At 36.4% G+C, this 24792-nt stretch overlaps 2 protein-coding genes across 6 annotated transcripts in view; both read right to left on the bottom strand.

Moving 5' to 3' along the window:
- LOC106867558 (tubulin beta-4 chain) overlaps window positions 1–6258 on the bottom strand; it is a 61852-nt gene extending 55594 nt beyond the window's left edge. The window contains exon 1 of the mRNA XM_089361796.1: window positions 5584–6258. Within this exon, the coding sequence (XP_089217922.1) occupies window positions 5584–5640 (57 nt within the window). The 5' untranslated portion in view covers window positions 5641–6258. The remainder of the gene's footprint in view (window positions 1–5583) is intronic.
- Window positions 6259–12232: 5974 nt separating this feature from the next.
- LOC106867559 (motile sperm domain-containing protein 2) overlaps window positions 12233–24792 on the bottom strand; it is a 71084-nt gene continuing 58524 nt past the window's right edge. For 3 of the 5 annotated variants that reach the window (XM_089361791.1, XM_089361794.1, XM_089361792.1), the window contains 7 exons: window positions 24438–24515; window positions 20720–20790; window positions 19817–19916; window positions 19156–19252; window positions 17655–17775; window positions 16956–17028; window positions 12233–15431 (listed from right to left, as the gene is read on the bottom strand). In XM_089361791.1, coding sequence (XP_089217917.1) covers window positions 15264–15431; window positions 16956–17028; window positions 17655–17775; window positions 19156–19252; window positions 19817–19916; window positions 20720–20790; window positions 24438–24515 — 708 coding nt within the window. In that variant the 3' untranslated portion in view covers window positions 12233–15263. The remainder of the gene's footprint in view (window positions 15432–16955; window positions 17029–17654; window positions 17776–19155; window positions 19253–19816; window positions 19917–20719; window positions 20791–24437; window positions 24516–24792) is intronic. The other 2 variants (XM_089361793.1, XM_089361795.1) reach the window with 1 other exon arrangement.

Below are 24792 nucleotides of genomic sequence, written 5' to 3'. Positions count from 1 at the left end.
TTAAGCAGTGGTGGGGGGACAAATACACACACATACGCACACGTACATATTTTTGTTTTAGTCGAACAAATCGACCCCAGGACTTCTTGGGCTCTTTTGCCGAGCCGCTAAGTTACGGGGACGTAAACACACCAACCTCGGTTGTCAAGCGACGGTGGGGGGACAAACACAGACACACAAATATATACATATTTAACGACCCCCGAACGGATGAAAAGCAAAGTCAACCTCAGTGGAATTTGAACTCAAAACGTAAAAAACTGGAAGAAATGCTATCTAATGGGTCTACAAGGGAATAATAATCTTTCCTACTAAAGGTACAAGGCCTAAAATTTTGGTGGAGGGACTAGTCGATTATAGCGTCCCCTGTACGTAACTCGTACTTATTTTATCGACTCCGAAAAAAAAATTAAAGGCAAAGTCGACATCGGCGGAATTTGAACTCATAATGTAAACACAGACGTGCTAACGATTTTATCAACACGCTGCTTTCGTAATAATGAATAATAATAGCAATAAGTAAAATGAAATAAAATATTTTAATGTTACAATTAATTAAACTATAACAGTTTATTTCTGCAGTCGCTGTTACCACTCCATATCAAAATTTTCTATATGTAATGGCGCCGAAAATTTAGTTTACTCAAGGCGCGTGGCTTAGTGGTTAAGGTATTCGGCTCACGATCGGAAGGTTATGAGGTCGAATCTCAGTGGTGCATTGTCCTAGAACAAGACATTTTTTTCCACATTTTTCTAGTCCATTCAGCTGGCAAAAATGAATAGAACCTATATTTCAAAGGGGTCAGCCTTGTCACATTCTGTGTCGCGCTGAATTTCCCTGAGAAGTATCACAAATTTTGTATAAAAATTGAAGCCAGCACTGATTTTGTTACAACGTTTCATATCCGAGACAGGGCACGCATGTTTCTGGAGTACTCAGCCACTTATACTAAATTTCACGAGCAGGCACCTCCGTTCGTCGAATCAACTGAAACCCTCGTCGTCGTAACCGACGGAATGCCAGCCATTTTATTTCCCTTTTCTTTCTGTATACTCAGGGCGTCCACAACAAAAGGCTCGGCCCTACCTCAATACCAACGCCACAAACCAACTGTATACATAGTTAATATATCGCAATTAATTCATAGATTGAGTTAATTTATTTACAAACAAGCTGTAAAAGATTAATCAGATAGCCACCCATGAGTTCCCTAAACATCCCGTCAATTGATTGACAACAAGGTTCAGTGAACTTTCAGAAAGCACTGAAAGCTAAATACCTCTCTTTATTGATAATTCGTCATCCTCGAAGCTTGAACGAACGAGGTATTTGTTAAGACTTGTGTGTTAAGTTCTACCCCGTGAACACGTACATGGTACATTTACTCCCAATCTCTCTCTCTCTGTATACGTGTGTGTATGTCTGTGTGTGCTACTGTGTTTGTGTGTCTCTGTGTGTATGTGTGTGTCTCTGTGTGTATGTGTGTGTCTGTGTGTGGCCGCTATGTTCTATTAGGACAAACAAAAAGAAAGTCATCAATTGTTGAAGGTGCGAAGGAATGCCAAAGATTCCAGCAATATTTATCAACGATGACAAACTGAGATAAATATAACATTATTAGAATTATTCTATGCTTGCTATTTTCGTTTCTACAGCGTTGTTCTTGTCAGTGGGTATATATAAATACAAACACAATACAATAATACAGATGGAAATAGCACGAAATAATTTGAAACGTCGAACGTTTACGCAAAGCAATATGAACCGAAAACAATAGAAACAATACATAAAGATCTCTAATTTAGGCACAAGATCAACAATTTTGAGGGGAGGGGGTTAGCCAATGTAACTGACGTCAGTGCTTTATTCTATCGATCCTTTTGCGTTGTTATTTAGCTCAGGTCGATTCTGGTACAGAAGACCCATCAGCAATAGTGTCTCAGTTGTGACAAACCCGTCTATTTTCTATGACCCTGTGAGTATTTTTAAGAATGGTACCGCGTTTATTTAAGGGAGGCTTGGCTACTAAATATAGCCAGGCGGGGAAAGATGACCTCGATGGATTTGAAAGCAGAGCCTGAAGAACCAGAACAAATGAAATGCAAAAGTCTCTACCACCATAACAAATGCTTCTGCGTGTTCGCGAAAAATTTATTGAGAGCGAAAAAAAGCTTCTTCTAAGCAAACAACTCTAGACTTGTTTTCTGAAAAGAAATCTACAAGTCCGTCTACGAGTGCTTGTGAATCGGCAATCGCGTCTACAGGTGATGGTATGCACGAGTTTAGTGCGAGTGAAAGTGATTCAGAAAATGATTATAATAATAATAATTTTTTTTATTATAAATGATTTTTACATTCTTTTTACTTTACATAAAATATTCTTTACATTCTACTATTGTTTTTTATAGCCACTTATTTACGAGTATTATAAATTTTACTGGTAAAATATTCTTCTGGGAACGAATTACGATTTAAATTACATTGCGACTATGGGAAATTATTGTTCTGCTTGGTGACTCAGCTCTTTTATGTGATGTAATATATTATTGATCTGAAAGCGACATCAATTCCTAAGACTAAAAGAATGGAACTGGTGTCGCTTTCGGACAAATACAACACCATGTGACCTGAGTTAATGGAGGCCTATCATCTGGAAGCCATCGTGCATTTTTATCTGTGTGCGTGATACGGAGATCGCTTCTCAACCACATTGTCCCGGGTTCTTTCCCATTGTGTGCCTTCTAGCCTCGGGTCAACCATAGACTTGTAAGTGGATTTGGTATGCGGAAATTGAAAGAAGTCCGTTGTGTGTGTGTGTGTGTGTGTGGATGTGTATTTGTGTGTGCGTGTGTGATCTTCGTATACGATGTTGCATTGCCAAATAATAGATTTTAGGGTTAACGTATGTTAATATCTTAGTAATAGAGCATGTTACTCATCTTTATGTTAGGACTTGTTGGCTTTATTTATTCCCAAACCAAAACCATTTTCCAACGATAATCAATGTACAGACTTGTACATTTATTTATCGATCCTCTCGTTACTACATTTGTAAGTGCGATGAAATCTTTGCCTCACAGATGAGATCACAATAAGCTCGAAACATATCTGGAATTGAAGACATTTCTGTACCTGAGGAGCTGAAACAAGCAATTGCCTTGCATTTAGATGCCCCACCAGAGAGTCATATCCAGCATGGGCGAGACAGCCGTTCACGTTTAGTGTTGCAACAGCAGATGTCCACGATGAATACCTCAACGAAATCATTGAACTTCAGCAGAGCCAACTTCAACAGCAACTCTTCAGAACAACAAGGCTCTCAATGTTTTGGTGTCACCAAATCATACCATACCCTTTTATTCCTGAGAAAACCTTTGACATAACTCACACCGTTTGTCACAACGTATTTTGCGAGCAATCCTTTTCAAGGATGGTAGACATGAAAACTAAGAAAAGGAACAGACTTCGTTGCGAAAATTATTTGAGAGTGACACTCGCCGAAGGAAAGCCGCGCATTTCTGAATTTGTATTTGAAAAGCAACAGTAAAAGTCACGTTTATTTGCAATAAACATTCACTGAGTTATGTTTTTGTGTTAAATTCATGTTTTGTTGGTTTTGTTCTTCGAACACAGTGATTTTGTGTGCAGCTGATGCATGGTTCATTTTGTGCACTAATAAAAAATAAACCTATGTTTTGAAGAAATCGTATTTTATTTTTCCAGTTACGAAAGGTTCGGTGAATGCACTGACGAAGCTTGCAGGGTTCAGTACCTCCAATTAGGTTAACAACCACTGTTGTAGAATATACAGGGTGGCCCAAAAGTAGGTTTACAGTTATTCAACTATCTCTTTAACAGTTTAGATCTTAATTAACAGTTTAGATATTAATTATAAAAAAATACGAAACCATTATTCTATGCTAATTTAGTTAATTGTAGAATAGAAATTTAAATGTAATAAAACGTTTTAAAAGAAATTTAAGGTGCCTCCGTGATAGCTGTAAACCTACTTTTGGGCAACTCTGTATATTTTTCTGTGTGCCGAAAAATGAAAATGTTCAGCGAAAAAATTGTTCTTGAAAGCTATCCGCAGGTTAAAAAGGATTCTGTTCTCGTGAATTACTAAGGCAGTGAATGAATGGTTGTCGGCTATTTCCCATAACAGGTGGTGGGGGATCACGTCTGTATGTGTTTGTGTGTGTGTGTGTGTGTGTGTGTGTGCGAGGTACGCACGCACGCATGCATGTGCAAGCATGTTTGTATCTGTATGTCTCTGCGTGTGTTTTTTGTACACTACAAAAAGTATACATACATACAAGGTTTATTGCACGTTCAAGGTTTATTACTAATTCAAATTCAAATTACTGTGTTTGGTCATGGATAAAGTTTCTCTCCAATTTTCTCCATGACAAAACGCAGTGAATAACTTTCTTACAGGTTCGAATCTGCCCCAGGCATTCTTGAACTGGTAATAACCTTATATTTTATACACAACACTGCTTAACGCTGCCGCCCTGCAATACAAGAAAGATAACTTCTCCAGACTATTAAAGACTTATCTCCCTTTAATTTAGATTGCGAACGATTTCCAAGCAGTTTAAAATTTATATATATATATATATTGCTCTCTCTCTCTCTTTCTCTCGCTTTCTCTCTCCCTGCCTTTGTGTGTGTGTGTGTGTGTGTCTGTGTAAATATATATATGTATATATATATATATACATATATGTATGTATGTATATATATATATATATATATTAACAATTGTCTCTTTGAATTCTGGACGTTTCTATGAAAGGTTGATAAGTAGCTTTGCTATTATAATTATTAATATTTTCAATAAATAAATCATTATTATCAAAAAGAATTACTATTAATCGTTATTAGAAAGTGAGCTGGCAGGCTGAGGTCGACTTTGCTTTTTCCTTGTTTTGTGGTCGATAAAATAAAGTACCAGGCATGTTCTGAGGATCAATTTAATTGACTAACCCTTCCCCACAAAATTTTAGGGTCTAATGGTTATGTTAGAAACAATTAAAGGCTGTAGTATGACAGTATCGTTAGAGTACTGAACAAAATAACTTGCGGTATTTGATCTGATTTTTTTAGACTCTGTGTTTAAATCCCGCCGAGTTTAATTTTGCCTGTCATTCCTTTGAGATCGATGAAATAATCTTTTCTACTCTAGGCACAGGACCTGAAATTTTGTGGGAATGGGTAGTCGATTATATTGACCCCAGTACTCCACTGGTACTTATTTTATCGACCCTCGAAAGGATGAAACGTAAAGTCGACCTCGGTGGAACTTGAACCCAGAACGTAATGACGGACGAAATGCCGCTAAGCATTTTGGCCTGCGTGCTAACCATTCCGTTAGCTCGCTACCTCAGGAGAACAATGAAATAAAGCACTAGTCAAGTACAGGAATCAATAGTATTGATCAAATCATCTCCTTTCAAAACTGTAGGCCTTGCACCTGAGTTACAAAATAGTATTTAATAATACCGAGTTGTATAAGACTTCAGAGAACCAGTCTAAGTAACAAACCGTTAACCTAGAGAAACGAAACTATGAATATTTACCTTGGCACCAATTTGGTTCCCGCACTGTCCAGCTTGCATATGAACAATCTCCCTCATAGTTATTCAGCTTGGCTGAGAATTGATTGAAAAATGCGAGTGTATTGTAGAAAGTCTTCCACGGTCTGGTGGTAATTCCTGCCGAAATGTGTTCTGAGAAGTTCTCTCCTATTTATAAACATTGCACCACTTGACTTTTGCATCATGTTCAAACACATCGCCATTTTCATAAAGTTCCAGATTACATTTGCACTCAATGTAATCATCGTTATTCTATCAAAAGGAATCAGTGTTTAGAATCATTGTAATCTCTACGGCACTAAGTTCCTAACCGTTGCTAAGTTCTCCACTGCATTAACCTAAGACGCTATAATAATATCGCAGATAAAATACAACTTACTTCTCTTCTGTGAACTGAATATTTTGAGACATAACGTTGCTATTTACCTTGAAAGAGAAGGTGATATAAAAGGGAGAAATAAAAGAAAAGGCACGAAGAAGAGAGAGACGAGGGGAAGTCAAGAAGGGAGAAAGAAAGAGAAAGAAGGGGTCAGAGATTACAAGTAAATATTATTGTCGATTTTGTTATTACTGGTGACGGTTTTGATCGGGTTGTTAGGGGCACTAGTGGAGATACTGAAGGTGTGATGGCACTGGAGTTGTTGATTTTGTAGTAATGGTGGTGCAGGTCGCCGCCGCCACCGTCATCGCTGTTGTTACTTTATAGGCATACGATATTAAATGAAATACTTAACATTATTTCCTACAACCAATATTTAGGTAGTCGTGGCACTAAATCTACCCGATCAGGTAGATTTGGAGCTAAAGTGTGACTAATCTACAGACTGTTTTGGGTGTTTTACAGGTTGATTCTAAAAGTGTGAAGAAGTACTTTGGTTTTGATCTTTACTTAAGAACACAGAAGCAGATGAGAAGCCTAAGATCATAAAACATTGAACAAGATCAGAGCATTAACGGATTTCTTTCTATTGAGCCAGAGTGATTAAGAAGAAAAATACAAGGACATCATCTTGGCAGCAAAATCAAAGCGTTTAATGTCATGTCGCGAAACGCAGTAATATTGGTTTCAAATTTTGGTACAAGGCCAGCATTTTTGTGGGCAGGGGATAAGTCGATTACAATGACCCCAGTGCTCAACTGGTACTTATTTCATCGACCCCGAAAGGATAAAAGACAAAATTGATCTCGGCGAAATTTGAACTCAGAACGTAAAGACGGAAGAATTGTCGCTGAGTATTTTATCCGGCATACAAACGATTCTGCCAGCTTGCTGCATTACTCAGCGTGTTAATATTGGTTTCAAATTTTGGCACGAGGCCAGCAGTTTGGAGGGAGGGGCTAAGTCGATTACATCGACCCTAATGCTCAGCTGGTACTTATTTTATCGACCCCGAAAGGATGAAAGGCAAAGTTGACCTCGGTGAAATTTGAACTCAGGACATAGCGACTGACAAAATGCCGCTGAGCTTGTGGTCCAACGTAGTAACAGTTCTGACAGCTGCCTGGCTTTTCAATACCTTAATAATCTGTTTTACTCTAGGTACAAGTCCCGAAATTTGGGGGAAGGGACCAGTCGATTAGATCGACTTCAATACTCAACTGGTACTTAATTTATCGATCCCCGAAAGGATGAAAGGCAAAGTCGACCTCGGCGGAATTTGAACTCAGAACGTAGACAGACGAAATGCCGCTAAGCATTTCGCCCGGCGTGCTAACGATTCTGCCAGCTCGCCGCCTTTTTCAACACCTTCATAATAGCATCTAAGTGCCCTTCAAATTACACCCAGGTCGTCTTTATTTTTAAAAAGAAACGGAAGGAAGGGCTTTGGAGACTTGAAAATGCAATACAGGATAGTCTCGGCTGGAACGGCTTTGACTATGGGGTCAGCTCGATCAGGGTTGACTGAGACTCGAGCAACAACAGCCTTCTGCGTGTGTTGTGTGTGTAGCGGGGTAGTGCAGTTTAACCCCGTTTTGGCAGTGACAGTCAAGAACAAACCCGTCCATTAGCAATTAGGTATTTCGAAACACTTCAGCGTTGGCTGGTTTTGCTTCCATCTATGTCTGTCATTCGATGTGTGAGATCAGAAATAGGGAAAATAATATGCTCCGTGTGTGAACATGTCATTGTTAGGACATCTGAGATAAGAAGGGGATTTAATCCTTGATATTTTGGCGGGGCCTTTCGCAGTCATTATGCACGAGTTCGAATGCAGACTACGTATCACCTGAACATCGACAAAAACAATCACAAAATTTTGGACGTGTTTTAAAAAAAATAATCAATAATTTCATTTTGATTATTAAACTCACTTTTCATTAAACTTACTTCTAATTAATTGTGAGCCATAAGTATGTTATATTGTTTAAATAAAAATATGTCCGCCATTTCTATTATTGACAAAGTCTATCTTTCTATTTTTTGCATGTTTTACTCATTGGACTGCGGCCATGCTAATGTTTCTGCCAGCTCGCCGCCTTTAAAGAATATTCTTTTCTACTCTAGACACAAGGCCCGAAATTTGGGGGGAGTACTTAATTTATCAACCTCAAAAGGATGAAAGGCAAAGTCGACCTCGGTGAAATTTGAACTCAGAATGTAAAGACAGACAAAATACCGTTAAGCATTTCACCCAGCATGCTAACGTTTCTGCCGGCACGCCACCTTAAAGCTATTTCTATCATGGCTACAACAATGTGTCTGACTGGATCCTGGTCAATAAAGTGCAAAGATTTCAACAGAATTAAGACTGTTTATCAACACATTATCCATAAATCCTTACTGGATTTATATATTGCAGATCAGTGAAATGTTTTCTCAAGAGACATAAATTACGGCAAAATTAGTTCTCACACGTTCACCAGTAGATCTCGACAGACAGCTTATCTCTGTTTGTGTGACAGCAAGCTCTCATTGGGATTACAATTTAAGTAGATCCTTGTTTAGCAAAATCAGAACTCTAAATAAATTATATATTCATCACATCAAAAGAATTGTCAGAAATTTAGTCAATAATTTCACTGAATTAAAATTTGAGTTGATAAAATGTGAGTTGAAGTAAAACTGATGTTTTGTGATTTATAGAGTAATTAATCTACAGTTAATGTTTGAGTCTGTATAAGGATGGAACGGGGTTAGTTATTTGTGTGTTTCTGAAGATATGAAATGTCATTCAAGCACATTTAGATTACAAATACGGAGCAGAAATAATTAGGTATGGTTAAAGTTCAGCTTTTTAACAATTACAGCTAAGTGGTTATTAACTGTTGACTGTTAACCTTAGTGATTAGTCTGTGTCTCTTAACTGTTATCCTCTCTCTCTCTCTCTCAGTATTTACAGTTTGTCTATGGTCACGATTTGTCAGTGGTTACTTCATCTACCTAAAAGAGGTTACTCGATTTCTTTCAGTGATAACGAGCAGTCATTGGTTAAAATCTACTTCACATCACTTACCCAAGTTGTTACTGTCTGTCAATCGTTGTAGCCATCTCTCTCTCTCTCTCTCTCTCTCTCTCTCTCTCTCTCTCTCTCTCTATATATATATATATATATATATATATATATATATATATATATATATATATATATATATATGTATATATCAATAGTTACTGTTCACTTTCTATCTGCCAGTAAAGTCCGTCAAAGGCTGCACAGCATCAGTCTCAGTGGCTGCATTTCGTCAGTGGTTACCATTCTGTCTCAGAATTGTCTCTGAGGTTACAGTCAGAGAGCTTAGAGTCTGTTTCAGACCTAGAGTCTGTCAGTGGTTTGTCTGTACCTGTGGTTACTATGTCAGTGGTTTCAGTCTATCTCTGTGGTTACAGTTTGTCCCAATGGATTCTGTCTGCCATTGAATACAGTTTGTCAAAGATTAGTTTTTGCTGTCTCACAGAGGTTGCTGTCAGTCATTAGTTAAATCTGCGATCACAGCCTTTCGGTGGTTGCTAACCCTTGAAGTTGTTTAGTTTACTTGGGCCGAAACTGAAGAATGCAACACAAGGCTAATAAAAGTTTTAAATTTTGATACAAAGCCAGCAATTTTAGAGGGGAGGGTTAAGCCAATCACATTGACCGTAATGCTCTTTAATTAATGCTGACTTTGGGAAAATTTGAGCTCAGAACATTAAGAGTCAGAAGAAAAGCAGCTAAGCATTTTGTCCAGCACAGTAATGCTTCTGCCAGGCTAATAAACCTTTCTAATATAGACACAAAGCACTAGCATAGTTAGAGAGCATGCTACCCGAGGTGACCCTTCAATTTGCTACCCACCCAGCTGGGCCCTCACAAAACATATATATTACCTTATAGCAGACTCAAAAGTGGTGTCACCTGGGGAAGACCGAACCTCCCCCCTTCCCTGCCCCTTCTACGCTAGTGACACAAAGCCTGAAATTTTGAGTCAAGATTGTTACTTTTCTTTTGTCGACCCTGAAACAATGAAAGAGAAGTCAACCTAGGCAGAATTTGAACACACGACGTAAAAAGCCAAAAGTAATACTGTCAAGCATTTTGTCCAGCATAGGAACGTTTCTGCCAGTTCACCATCTTCAAAGTTCATCATCGTCGTCGTCGTTTAACGTCTGCTTTTCAGGCTGGCATGGGTTGGACGGTTTGACTGAGGGCTGGCGAGCCAGAAGGCTGCACCAGGCTCCAATCCGATCTGACAATGTTTCTACAGTCGGATGCCCTTTCTAATACCAACCACTCCGAGAGTGTAGTGGTTGCTTTTTATGTGCCACCAGCACAGGACCCAGTCAGGTGGTACTGGCTTCCATCACGCTCAAATGGTGCTTTTTACATGTCATCGGCATGGGGGCCAGTCAGGCAGCACTGGCATCAGCCATGCTCGAATGGTACTTTTTACATGCCACTGGCACGGGGGCCAGTCAGGCGGCACTGGCAGTGACCACGCTCAAATGGTACTTCTTACGTGCCACCAGCATGGGGACCAGTAGGCAGTATTGGCATCGGCCACGCTCAAATGGTGCTTTTTACATGTCACCGGCACTGGCAACGACCACACTCGAATGGTGCTTTTTACGTGCCACTGGGACCAGTCAGCTGGCTAATAACAAAAATTAAAACTTGGAGTTTAGTACATGTGTTAGAGAGCAAAAACAACAAAAAAGAAAAAAAAAAAACAAAGAAAATTCTGATCAGAAAATATTTATTTATATAAATATCATTGATGCGGTTTTGGAAAACACTTTTAATAAAACATCTTCTTCTCCTCTGCCATCTTTTACTTTGTCGTGTTTCTATTAAAATACCTTTCCCATAATAAAGTGGGCAGATTCTACACCTTTCGCACCCATGATACACCATTCTATATAAACATGTTGTAGAGGGGAGGGGGTAATATTATGGTGAGGACGAGGGAGGAGGGAGGATAACCAGACCTGGGTGTTGATTGGGTGGGTGGGTGGATGGAGAGGAGTCAGTTTCCTAACTGAACTAAATATTTAAATATTTTACATCAGTATACACATACATACTTGCATTAACCAACAAATATTATATATATATATATATACACACATATATACACACACACATATATACATATGTGTATATATATATAGACACACATGTATCCTCACAACATTTTCACTGCACTATAAGGCATTAAAATCTCAAGTATTCAATGTGTTTTTTTTTTACATTTTGATTTCCTGGCATATTTTTTGTATTTTTTAATTTTGTTTTTCTTTATTATTATTATTATTATTATTATTCATTGGTCTTGTTCTTCAATAAAACTTACTTATATTTCAGTCTAGTACGTTGCCATGGCGTGGTGGTGGTGGTGGCGGTCACCGGGGGGCGGGGGGGAATCTCTAAAGCACTCTAGACCGAGACGAGATTGACGTTGAGTACACAAAGTCAAAATGCATGCAAGTCTTGCTGTACAAATACAAAAAAACAAACAAAAAAACAGTTAATTTAGCTGTTCACTTGTGCTATTAAAGCTTGAGCAAGTCTTTCATCTATATGGCATTTGCAAAAAAAAAATTGTTTACAGCATATACATGTGAGAATATATCTAATAAGGTGTGAAAGAAACTCTGTGTGTGTGTATGTGTGTATCATTAGTTTTATAGACCCTGTTACCATAAAGTCCTGGTCAGAGAAGTTCACCATACAAAACAGCGGATTGAATTCCCACACTTTACCATCTCACCTGGGGGCCCCAAAGTTTCCAAACCTGATTTAAATTTTACCCAAGTTTTCCATGATCTACCTTTATCACTGGCACATTCTTACAATATATCTATCTACGTATATATATATGCAAGCATGTATGTATATATATATATATATATGCAAGCATGTATGTATATATATATATATATATATATATATATATATATATATATATATATAATGTGTGTATGTATAAATATATATAAATGTATATATATATATATATGTCTATATATACATACATATATATTTATATATACGTAATGTATGTATATATATATATATGTATATTTCTATATATATATTTTCTCACACACACACATATATATATATACATACATACAGAGTTAATAAGTGTAGTTATGTACATGGTAATACTAGGAACAAAGTAAACAACAAAAAAAGAACTCAATACTTTAAGCTAAGATTAAATATTTATTTTATAGCGTTATAGTTTTTACAGTTCCAACTAACAGCATACCATTATGCAGAGTTTCATGTCTCTGTATTTAGACATTCCTCTGATGATTCTGGTTGTTGGAGCGATACCTCTTTCATTTGAAGTTTATCAGCATGGTTGGTCACGTAGTTGACTTCCAGTCTGTCATAAGATGCAGAATGGTGGTCAAGAGTTTCGGAGGTATATATAGATGTTTACACATATACACAAACATGCATCTATGTCTGTGCACATGTGTGCGTGCGTATGTGTGTGTGAGTGTGTGTGTAAAATGAGAACTAGTGTACCATTACATATCTTGGTAGATTTTAATTTGGAATTGTTCAATTGATAACTAAGAGGTTTATTCCAGAAATTTCTTAAGAAAGAAGCTTTCAGTGAGCTGGTTACTTAATTTCTGTCACAAATAATTGCTCCCAACCTTGCCGTGGATCCAAATAGAGGTATTCACTTACTTATATATATACATATATATATATAAATAGAGAGAGAGAGAGAGAGAGAGAGAGAGAGAAAGGGGTATGGTCTGATGACATAAATTCCACTTGGCCAGAACTCCATTCACTTTGGTGAGTGGAAAAGAAATCCCTTCTTTAGGTGATATTAATAACACACACACACACACACATATATTCTTTTATTCTTTTACTTGTTTCAGTCATTTTGACTGCGGCCATGTTGGAGCACTGCCTTTAGTCGAGCAAATCGACCCCCCAGGACTTATTCTTTGTAAGCCTAGTACTTATTCTATCAGTCTCTTTTACCAAACCTCTAAGTTACGGGGATGTAAACAGCACTGGCTGTCAAGCGATGTTGGGACACACACACATACATATATCTATCATCATCATCATCATTTAACATCTGTTTTCCATGCTGGGCTTCTTTCAGTTTCCATCTACCAAATCCACTCACAAGGCTCTGGTCAGCCCGAGGCTATAGTAGAAGACTCTTGCCCAAGGTGCCACGCAGTGGGACTGAACCCGGAACCATGTGGTTGGTAAGCAAAAGAGAAATATACTTCAAACCAAAGTGTCTAAGCTGACCAAAATGCCAGTCCCATTGTAACAGTTGTGTCCAGCTCAGTATGTTAACGAATTAATCAATCTGCAGTTCTTAGGTGGAGGACAAAACTTTCCATCCTCTTAAATGAAGTCAAGACATTGTTTTCAATTTAATGATTCAGTGTTAAGAAATTATGAGTATCACATTTGTTTCAACAACTCTTTCTTCCATCATATTAAACTCCCTATTACTCAAGTCATTCATCCAATGAATAATCTTCCTAGAATCCCCACCACCTCAACTCATAACTAAATTCCCCAAGTGCTTCCATCTCTTCATTTAACAACTAAACTCCCTAATACTTACTTTGTTTCATGGCTAAACTCCTTGGTACTCCCATCACTTCATCTGATGACAAGACTACTAACTGCACTACTTCGTTTTATGACTACACTTCCCAGTACTCTCACCAATTAATGACTAAACTCCTTAATTTACATTATTTACATTTGACGGATATTTGTCCTCATCTTTTTTGTTGTTAACACAATGTTTCAGCTGATATACCCTCCAGCCTTCATCAGGTGTTCTGGGGAAATTTTGAACCTTGGCTCTCACTCCTAAGGTATTTTCCCAATGTCATTATTATTATTATTATTACTATTACTATTATTATTCAGGTCACTACCTGGAATCGAACTCGGAATCTTGGAATTAGTAGTCTGCGCTCTTAACCACTGCACCATATGCCCGTGGTTAACAACAAACAGGATCAAGACAAATATCTGTCAAATGTAAATAATGTACATAATTCCTCATCTCTCAAATATAGAACTGAATTCCTTAATTTACTCCAAAACATTTCATCTGAGGACCAAAATCCTCATTCTCTGCCACTAAATCTGATGACTAACCTGCTTTCTATCACAAGACACTATTTTGAGTAGTAACAATGACAAATTCTACTACTACTGCTGCTGCTGCTAATTGATGGAAGAAAACCCAATATCCCCCCCCCCAACTCCTAACTAGTTCACACTGAATCTCTTCCCTCTGAAGTTCCATGGAAAGTGGACCATACAGACAGCTCTTATCACAGCCTTGTGTTGATGTATACATGTATGTATGCATGTGTATGCATATAAGTGTGTATGTGTGTGTGTTGATATACATACATACATATTATATATATATATATGTAAAACAACTATGAATTTGTGTACATATGGATATAATTATGTGTGTGTGTGTGTGTGTGATATACATACACTTGTGAATTTATACATGTATTGACGCACATTTAGACACAACTATGCATGCACCGATGTATGTACGTATGTATGCATGTGTGTGTGTGTGTGTGTGTGTGTATATGCTAGCGCGCACAAAATTAGAAATGTGAGGAAGATGAAATACCATAGGCATGTGAGATCTTTCTAGAATGTATAATTAATCTATCATGAACATCTTTTCCAATGACAGAGTATTGATGAAGCTATAGTACACAGTAAACCATTCCTAAATCGTACACGAAATCAAAATAATTATTTTAATCAATTAATTAATTGATAATTTCTAGTATAGACAAAAGGCCAGAAATTTTGTGGAAGGGTAAATAATTAATTAAACGGAACCCAGATCTTAAGTTGTACTTTATTTTATCAGACCCTGGAAGGACGAAAGGCAAAGTTGGTCTTCAAGGGATTTGAACACAGAACATAAAGGCCCATAACTAAATACCACAAGACTGTTTTGTCTGAAGCTCTACCGGTTCTGCCAAATTTGTTCCACAATCGTCATGGGTTGTTCCTCAGCAAACCAGTGTGATTGATGACTTACTCTGGAGGTCGTTACTCAGCTAATCAATAACAGAAAAGGTGGGCAGTAGGATGGGGAGGGAGGATTAACAATATCGAGGTTGTTAATGCATCAACAACCGCTGTGAACAGCTAAAGGGAGCCAATGACGGACGATTCGTAAGACAGGAATCATTGAGCTTGACAGTACTTTGACTTGTGATCTTGAGGTGCAGACAAAGACTGCCAGTAGTCTGAAACTATGGCAAGAATGACGACGAGGAGGAAAACAAGCTGGAGTAAGATGACATGCTGTTGGCGTCTCTCAATGCGACTGACAGCTGACTGGAGCACTTCCACCTGGACAAAGACAAGACAATAACAATAATAATTGATTAATTATGTTTAAGCCTTTAGCATTCAGTTTGCTTTGTTAAATGTAATGCTTATTTATTCACTTCATTTTGAAAGTATGACATTATGCATAAAATATAATTTTAAGTTTCATTCAAATTGAAGTTGAACTTTATAATAAAAAGAAAAATTTGTAAGAAAAATTCTCAAAATTCATATTTATAAAACAATTTCCTGGCTATGTTATTTAACTAAGTTGTGCTGATGTGCATGTATATGAGTCTGGGTGTACATGTGGTGATATATGGATACCCAACTTTTGTCACTTCCACACGTGTACCACACTATAAACATGTATATATCATTTAATCCTAATTTAGCCATTACAAGAATGAAGCCAAAACTAAATAACTTACTTACTGATAGCTACAGATAGTCGAGATAATTTGATATGAATTAATTAAAAATGACCTGAACAAATTTCGCCAAACAATAGAAATGGTTGGTACTAATTTCAGTGTTGGAATAACAAAGAAACTATTTTGTGATGAATGCTAGATCTCAGCCTAACATGGCACGGAAGCCAGTCAAGGCAGCACTGGCATCGGCCACGTTCGGATGGTGCTTTTTACATATATATATATATATATATATATATATATATATATATATATATATATATATATATACACACACCACACATACATATATCTAAGCAGATTACATTTACTACCCAAAAACTGGTATAGCAATAATCATTTCAGGACCCCAAAACAGAAATCTTGGATTTGTTTCTGAATGAGCTCACACATTTTATTTCCCTCAAATTTATTAATTTTCACAACACTCTGCTACAATTTTATGAATATATATACATTTACTATTACACCTCAAAATAATTAAATAATTCCTCAGGTTCCGTCTGAAATGCCTGTTGTAGTGGATCAACAGTCATCAACATAATGAGTTTAAGTATACAGCTTTAGCAAGCATTATGGCAGACTACATCAGTATGTCAATATTTAATAACGGGTGCAGCCATCTGATGTATTTTAGAGTGTCCTCCTTAGAATTATGACCTAGGACTTCAATGAACGACACAAGATGAGAGGTTACCTCAGGGTAAACTCACTGAGAATCTTAACATGAGTGGTCTCCCATTTTTCTTTTTTTCTTTTTTTGTAAATTACAGAATGCGCCTAAATTACTTTTACAATTTGAAAAAAAATTCAGTAAAAATTAAAAACAAGGATAGTTCAGCAGAGTTTATAGGGAAACAAGCAAACAAATGAAGGTTTGTTAGCAACATCTGAACACTTCTACGTTGGCTTCATTTGTTCGAAAGAAGTTAATTGATGGAGCTCGATTTCGATACAAAGGTAACTTACGAACACGACGTATATTAAGATAGGCAAGACTGGAGTTACCTCCCTTGGTCAATGCAATAAATGAGCTATCAGAGGGAGAGGGAGGGTGACAGAGTCAATGAAGCAGAAAGAAGAGACAGTAAAAGAAAGTCATGGCACAAACCTTTTCTGTTAAAGTTGCGATGTCATTGGCTGGTTTGGAACAAACCGGTTCAGAATTTATAATACAACGTAATCTGCAAAATAAAGAATTACAACATCTGAGTGTTTACTAATCATAAAATAAAAAAATTTTGCTCATCATAAAATAAAATCCACTGTCTTCAAGTGAGTATGGGGACGAGTTCATTTCTGCATATCCCTATGAATGTATGCCTGTCTTTGCATTTATTTGTATGTGACGTGGCCAATCACACTACCGCTTGATTGGCACTTGTGCCAGTGGAACGTTGAAAGCACATTAATAATATTTTTATTATTATTATTCAGATTACTGCCTGGAATCGAACTTGGAATCTTGAGGTTAGTAGCCTGCGCTTTTAACTACTACGCCAGATCTCTTTGTCCTAATCGTTAGAGTATTGCATTCTTGTTTATTGCTAGGAAGGTTCTGGTTAAGACCATGCTCCAAAGACTGCTCCAATCAGTATCAGAAAACACAGTACGAACTTCTAGATACAGAAACCTCAAGAAAATAATGAGATGGTCATGGGTGGATTACTTTTGATCATAGGTCTATTGAATTAGGCTTGATTTGGGGCTAAATAGTAATAATAATAACCTGTAGTTAGAATAGATTACCTGGAGAATTCTAGCTTAGCTGTAATTCCAACTGTCATCAGGGGAAAATTATTTAACATACCTGTGTTCCATAATAGATTCTCTTTGAACCGTCTTCCACAGCTCTGCTACATCTTTGCTTTCATCAGTTACTTCCATTGCTCGTACCAGGAACTTATCAGACTGAATTTTGTTTTCAAAACCTGAAAAGAAGTGAACTATTTTATGAAACAAACCAATAATTACTATATTATATTACATTAAATATACTCATTTATTTCACTAAAGATGGTACATGAGGTGAAGCAAGATTAAGATTCTTGGAGTTCTGTGATGCCATATGAACTTAACCAATTACAACTTCAGGAAACCAATCACTCACCTCCAAACATGCAACCTAGGTAGACTCTATTCTCACCAGGATACATAACAAAGAGCTGGTTGTGAAAACTGGTAAATACTGTATCACTCATCATAAATTGGAGATTAGTAGCAACATCCATTACAAAGGTATTGCTAATTAGCAGTGGAGGTAAGTTTTCCCAAAAACATTATAAACAGAGTATGAAAGGTGTTCAAAAAGCTAATGCTTCTGCTGGCAACAAAAAGGTTCTCTTCTCAAATGAAGAGTAAATAGTATGATTCATGCGTACAAAGTCTGTTATTGCATTGGAGTGAAAATTGAGCATAGGCTGGAAAGAAATGAAGTCTGCATGCTCCACTGGATGTGAAGTATTAGTGTTTATTAATGATAGAACACAAATGAGTTGAGAGAAAAAGTAAGAATTAGAGGAATCAGTTGTTGTCTGCAAGAGAAAGATCCATCCAACCCATGCAAGAATCAAAAAGGGATGTAAAATGATGACCAATGGTATTACTAAACACACCTCACTAATTGCATATATGGTCAATTATATTACTAAACACACCTCACTAATTGCATATACGGTCAATTATATTACTAAACACACCTCACTAATTGCATATACGGCAGTCAATTATATTTAATAAACACACCAGACTAACCACTGGATATTTGCTTCTTAACTGGTCACTAATTTAGCAACTGGATACTAGCTTCTTAACAACTGGACATTTCAGTTAGTAAAGATAAAAGAATATTTATTTACAAGAAATTAACAACTTACAACTCAACCCAAACCTTCTTCTAAGTATCAACTCTTTGTAATTCCCTCCAAGTTGATGTATTTTTTCTGCAGACATCCACTTAACACTTTAATGTTTAAACTGGTTTCCCCCACCCCCCACCCCCGACAAAATGTTCCAGCTGTTTTATGTTCAAACTGGCAAGATCCCACTTCTCACACCCATGCTACAATGTCATTCTAAAAATAAACAATTACATCATCAAAATCTCAAAGCTACAAGATGATGTACGATTAATTCAAAACAACACAAATAAATAAGCATTACATTTGATAGAGTAAGAGTTAAGGATGTTCAAACCTAAACAGTACTGACCGCCCCCACCACCACCACCAGTCTCCGAGGGCCTGTGAAGGGCATAGGCTCTTGTCATTTGACCAACCCTGTTATTAAGATCATATGTAAATGTTACAAACCTGGCTGAATATGAACATTGACCGTAACAGGAGAGCCAGGTCTGACCACACCACCGCTGGGCCGTACTCGAAACTTCTCTGGAGATGTTGTTTTCACCTGAAATCAGAAATAATTAAATAAATAAGTAAATATTCCAACAAAATGCATCAAATAAGCTATTTTAAAAATATCCTTAAATATCAGGTGTGCATTACTAAAGAGCTGATATCAAGAGAGTTTTAATGAAACAGTTGTTAAATACAAAACATACAGGTCGTAGTAAGTCAGATATCTTGTTAGAAGGGATGTAATGACCCTCAACAAAACTGAATAAGAAAATTTTATTTATTCATATCATACCATCAGATAAATAGCATATATGATACCAATCAATTGGATTTAATACTGGTTTCAGATTCTGGCAAAAAGCCAAATTTTTTGGGGGAAGGGGGAAAGTCAATTACATCAACCCCAGTGCGTAACTGGTACTTATTTTATTGACCCCCAAAAGGATGAAAGGTGAAGCTGACCTTGGTGGAATTTGAAAAGACAGATGAAATACTGTTGAGCATTTTGCCTGAGATGCTAACAATTGTGCCAACTCACCACCCTAATTGGATTTAATATTACAAATTATAAAAAGAGATTTTCAGTATATAGATTACACACGTACATACATACCTTGTACGCAATAGGGTTTGTTAATGTGTTTGAAAGGCTGATAGTGCTATAAATCTCTTTCACATTCTCATCCAGTTGAAAACACAATTCATCAGCAGGCCTATGAATAAAAAAATACATAATTCTTATTAATCCATTAATCTAATAATCCACCAGATACTGATAATTATTAAAACAATACTAAGTAACATGGTTGCAAAGCAATGGTCACTGTGGTAAGGAGAGACAGGACATGTAACTTAACTCAAAATAAATGATATGGAAAATTTACCTACTCAGCCGAATCTCCTGTCTCTGAGTTCAATCCCTGTGTTATTCATCGAATAAGAATACATACCCAATAAAGGGACCCTGCACTACTTGAAAGGGCAGTTATATCATCACTAACAGTTTTGCGTTCATGAAGTAGGTTGAGGGTCAAACAGCATGTGGATGTAAGAACACTAACACACACCAGAACTGACCAATGACTACAGTTGAGAGCTATTGGCATAAGTGAAATAAAATGGTTTTGTCCCAAATTGAACTTGGTTCTCTGACAGTGGAAAGAAGTTCTAGATAGGTACAGGCATGGCTGTGTGGTAAGGAGTTTGCTTCCCAACCACATCGTTCCGAGTTCAGTCCTACTGCATGGCACCTTGGGCAAGTGTCTTCTATTACAGTCTAGGGCTAATCAAAGCCTTGTTATTGGATAGGGCCAACTGAAACTGAAAGTAGCTCATACATGACTAAAGACTGGACACTAAAAAGACTTAAATAAAACAGTTACTGACTACAAAGCATAGAGAGGCCGTAGTATGTTAGATGTGTCATTAGCAGGGATGTGATGACCATCAACAAAAGTGAATAAGCAGAAAATTTCATTTCTTCATTTATAACAAAATGAATAGGAAAGTGTCTCACCTGATTGACAAAAGACGAGTTTGAAAACAATTGTCTTTGTTTTGAAATTTCTTTTCTAAAGAACTTAGAGCCTGAAAGTGATTAAAACAAATGATTATAACAAAACAATTAATTATTATTATTATTATTATTATTATAGCGACATCAATATTTTATGGATAGTATTACTGTGTATGTATGTATATATATATATATATATATATATATAAATATATATATATATATATATACAAACATATAGTGAGAATTTACAAAAAAACAAACGATGAAGACGGGTGTGTAAACAACAAACAGATGTATTAGTCTAACACTCAGGAAGTGAGAAAGTCTTTTATGTTTCGAGCCTATGCTCTTCGACAGAAAGGAACACAGAAACAAACAGGGAGAGAGAAAATAGAAAAGGTTTAGTGGCTAGTGATCTATCATGGCGAATGCCAGACAGACTATGTATTGTGTGTGTGTGTGTATATACGCAAATATATACATATATATGTATATAATTGTGTGTGTGGGTGTGTGTATACACAAATATATACATTTATATGTATGAATATATTTATAGTAAGCAAGGCAGGATTAAACATGTGTGTGTACATATATTATTTACATTTGTATATAATATATATGTATGTATATATATTATATTTACATCATCGTCATCATCATTTTGACATTCATTTTCCCATGTTTGCATGGGTCAGACGAAATTTGTTGAAGCAGATTTTCTATGGCCAGAAGCCCCCCCCCCCTCGTGCCAACCCTCACCTGTTTCCAAGAGAAGTAACATCTCGCCCTGACTAAACATGAAGAACACTACTTGTGACCTCCTTTACAATTGTAGTGCAATGACAAGATGAGAATGCACACACACACACATACACACACACACACACACACACGCATGCTTTGGCCAGCCCAGTGTCATAGCAGAAGACACTTGCCGTAGAATGGGACTGAACGCAAAACTAATAGCTACATTTATGCTCATTATATAAATATTTATATACACACCTATATATTTAAATATTTACATGCATACAGATATATCTGTGTGTGTGCGTGTGTGTGTGTGTGTATATGTGTGTGTGTGTGTGTGTGTGTGTGTATACACATACATATATATAGAAAACAGAAGGACAAGAACACTAACAAGAAACGTTACAGGAGCAATACTATTAGTAATTAACAACCATTCAATTACAACAACAATGAAAAATATAATACACCAACACACCAAAATAATAATTAGTAACAACACGAATATTAATTCAAACGGAGACTAACGAGTATATATATTGCATATATAAAGAAACCTATTGAGACACACTCTCGCGCTCTCTCTGTGCATGTGCGTGCATGCATTGCTCATGTGTATCGTTATTGTGAGTTTCTGGTGGTCTTCGAGCCTTGGCTCTGATTTTAACAAGTGATATTATATACCCTACTCTGTCTAAATTTGCCTTATATTGTGCCTGTAAGGGTGTGAACTTGCTGGCCACTTTATTATTACCTTATTAATAATATCATTAATAATGGTAATGATACATGTTTATTTCATATATATATATATATATATATATATATATATATATAAATAAATAATAAGGGTGAAAAATTGAATATTAATTTGATTAATATCAATTTAAAACCAGTGGCCAAGCATATTGAAAAATCTGAAGATTCAGAAAAATTTTCCTAGTGGTCAGACCATAGGTGGTCTTCTTCTAGCATAATGGATGTCCACTTAGTGGTCATCCCTCTTATATGTATGTAACATATATATATATATATATACATATATATATAAATATACATGCAGCAATTTGAATTGAGAAAGAGAGAAATCAAATCAATATTATGTACATTTCGATGAATGAATGCCATTTATTTCATATAACACAAAGTTATATAATTTATGATATAAATTTAGAGTTCATTCATTTACTTAGACATAATTTGGTTCACAATCAACTTATGATTGCCCAGATTTTACCTATCCCCACAATTACAAATATACGAGGGTGAATCAAAAAGTAATGCCATTTTGTTTAGGACAGGTATAATTACCAACACAGGAACATGTATCATACATCAAAATGAAGCTGGTCCTCTGTGGATCACATCCCTACTTCTCAACATAGTCACCGTTTCTTTCAATAGCAATGTTCCACCTTAAAATGTGAGCATGTATCCCTGCCCCATAAAATTCTGTTGACTGTTCTTTGAGCCACTTCTTCACTACCTCCACATTCACCAGTTTTAGCGCCTTCAGACTATCATCTCTTCAGCACCACGAAAGAGGATTTGAAAGACAAACATTATTCCAGTGACAAGGAAGTGAAAACTGCAGTGAAGAAGTGGCTCAAAGAACAGTCAACAGTGCTGTTGTTGTTATTTCTCCTGTCAAAATATCTAGTTGGCTTTGTGCTTCCAAAGACATATGAAAAGAGATCCCTTTCTCAAGTAACAGGCTAAGGTTTAGTGATTTGAAGGGCATCTGATTCTAAAACAACGCTTCAATAATCTAGCCATCAAACCCATGCTAGCATGGAAAAGTAAAAACAAACATAAAAACAAACAGTGGTATTATTAATTAAAGAACAACTGAGAAAAAATATTGATAGACTTTTGCTGCATGATAACTTCATACTATGTAGGCCCTAGCATACTTGATATTTACTGGAATTGATAGGGATTTCTGCTGATAGTCTGGAGTTTATTGGTGTTTATATTGCTACTACTACAGCCTTGTGGTGGTATGTATCCTGACATTATCAGAGATTAATTATATATAAGAGGAGGTGCTGAAAAGTTCCTGACTTTAAGGGTGTCGTGAAAGGCCTAGTTGGAGGCCCAGTGTCCCGAGTTCATTTACAGGACTTAGAGAAACTGAAGGACCACTGCCGTGTGTGAATCTGGGAGGGGAATATGTTGAATAAAATCATAATTAACTGATCCTCCTGTATTTTCTTTTACTCAAAGCTAGGAACTTTTCAGCACCCCCTCATATATACATATGTGTGTTCACGTGTGTGCGCGCACGTACTGGGAGCCAAGTGGCACACATACTGATATTACTGGAGTGTATATAATAATATTACAGAAGATTCATGGTATCTTGACTGATATTGCTGAGGTTTAGCGGTTTCCAGACTGGACAATAGATTTAGGTACAGTTACTAATGAAATTAGAGTTTATTAATTAAAATTATTATAATTACATTATAACTATAATGACAACTAGCTTATCCATAAAGCTGTTGAAATATTGCCTAAATTGCACAAAAAGAAAATAGTCAAAAGTTTAGTATTAGCAAAGAGTTGACAAAAACATAGTGGAAAGACAATAAAAATAGAAATCAATTTAAAGATAATAATTTATCCAAGTAAAATGAAGCAAGACAAAGAGATAATTAAAGAAAAAAACAAAGAACGGTATTTTTAGTGAATTGGTAAATTAGTAAGAAAATCTTACCTTTGGAAAAGTGAACAGAAGATTTCGCTTTTGTTATTTTGTTTTTGTTTTTGTTTTTTTAAAACAGTAAATATTAATGAAATAAATAAAATCCATAACACGGGTAAAAAGCAGAAAGAGAGGGTTAAAGGTGTGTGGGCGAGTTGAAACTGAAACGACTACTGGAAGGTAAGTGAATGTTACAGATATAAGCAAGGACTAATATGACACAGAATTCTCTAGCTTGGTCCAAGACACACTTACCAATGGCAGCCTACTTCCTTCTTTGAAACTATCTGAACTGTAGCTCCTAAGTAATGAGCTTGGTTCTGATATCTTCACCTTCAGAAAGAAAGAAATTACAAACCAAGTTCAGAATTAGTTCCTCTCAACTCTATAGTGACAGCTTACAGCATATAGAGAGAAAAACCACGATGGCTGTCACGCACACACAGACACAGCGAGTCTACATAAGGGAAAATGAATGAAAGGTGAAGGGTGTCGGGTTCGAGAGTAAAATGAAACACTATAAGTAAACAGTGAAATTCATTTTAACGCAGTTGATAATCTTTTCAGTCAAATTCTATGATAGCATCGCAGCCTCTGTAATGTTCTTTGT

Source organism: Octopus bimaculoides, chromosome 13 (genome assembly GCF_046866305.1).
Source record: "Octopus bimaculoides isolate indiv1 chromosome 13, ASM4686630v1, whole genome shotgun sequence".
Lineage (NCBI taxonomy): Eukaryota > Metazoa > Mollusca > Cephalopoda > Octopoda > Octopodidae > Octopus > Octopus bimaculoides.
This window is presented reverse-complemented; position numbering and strand designations above follow the sequence as displayed.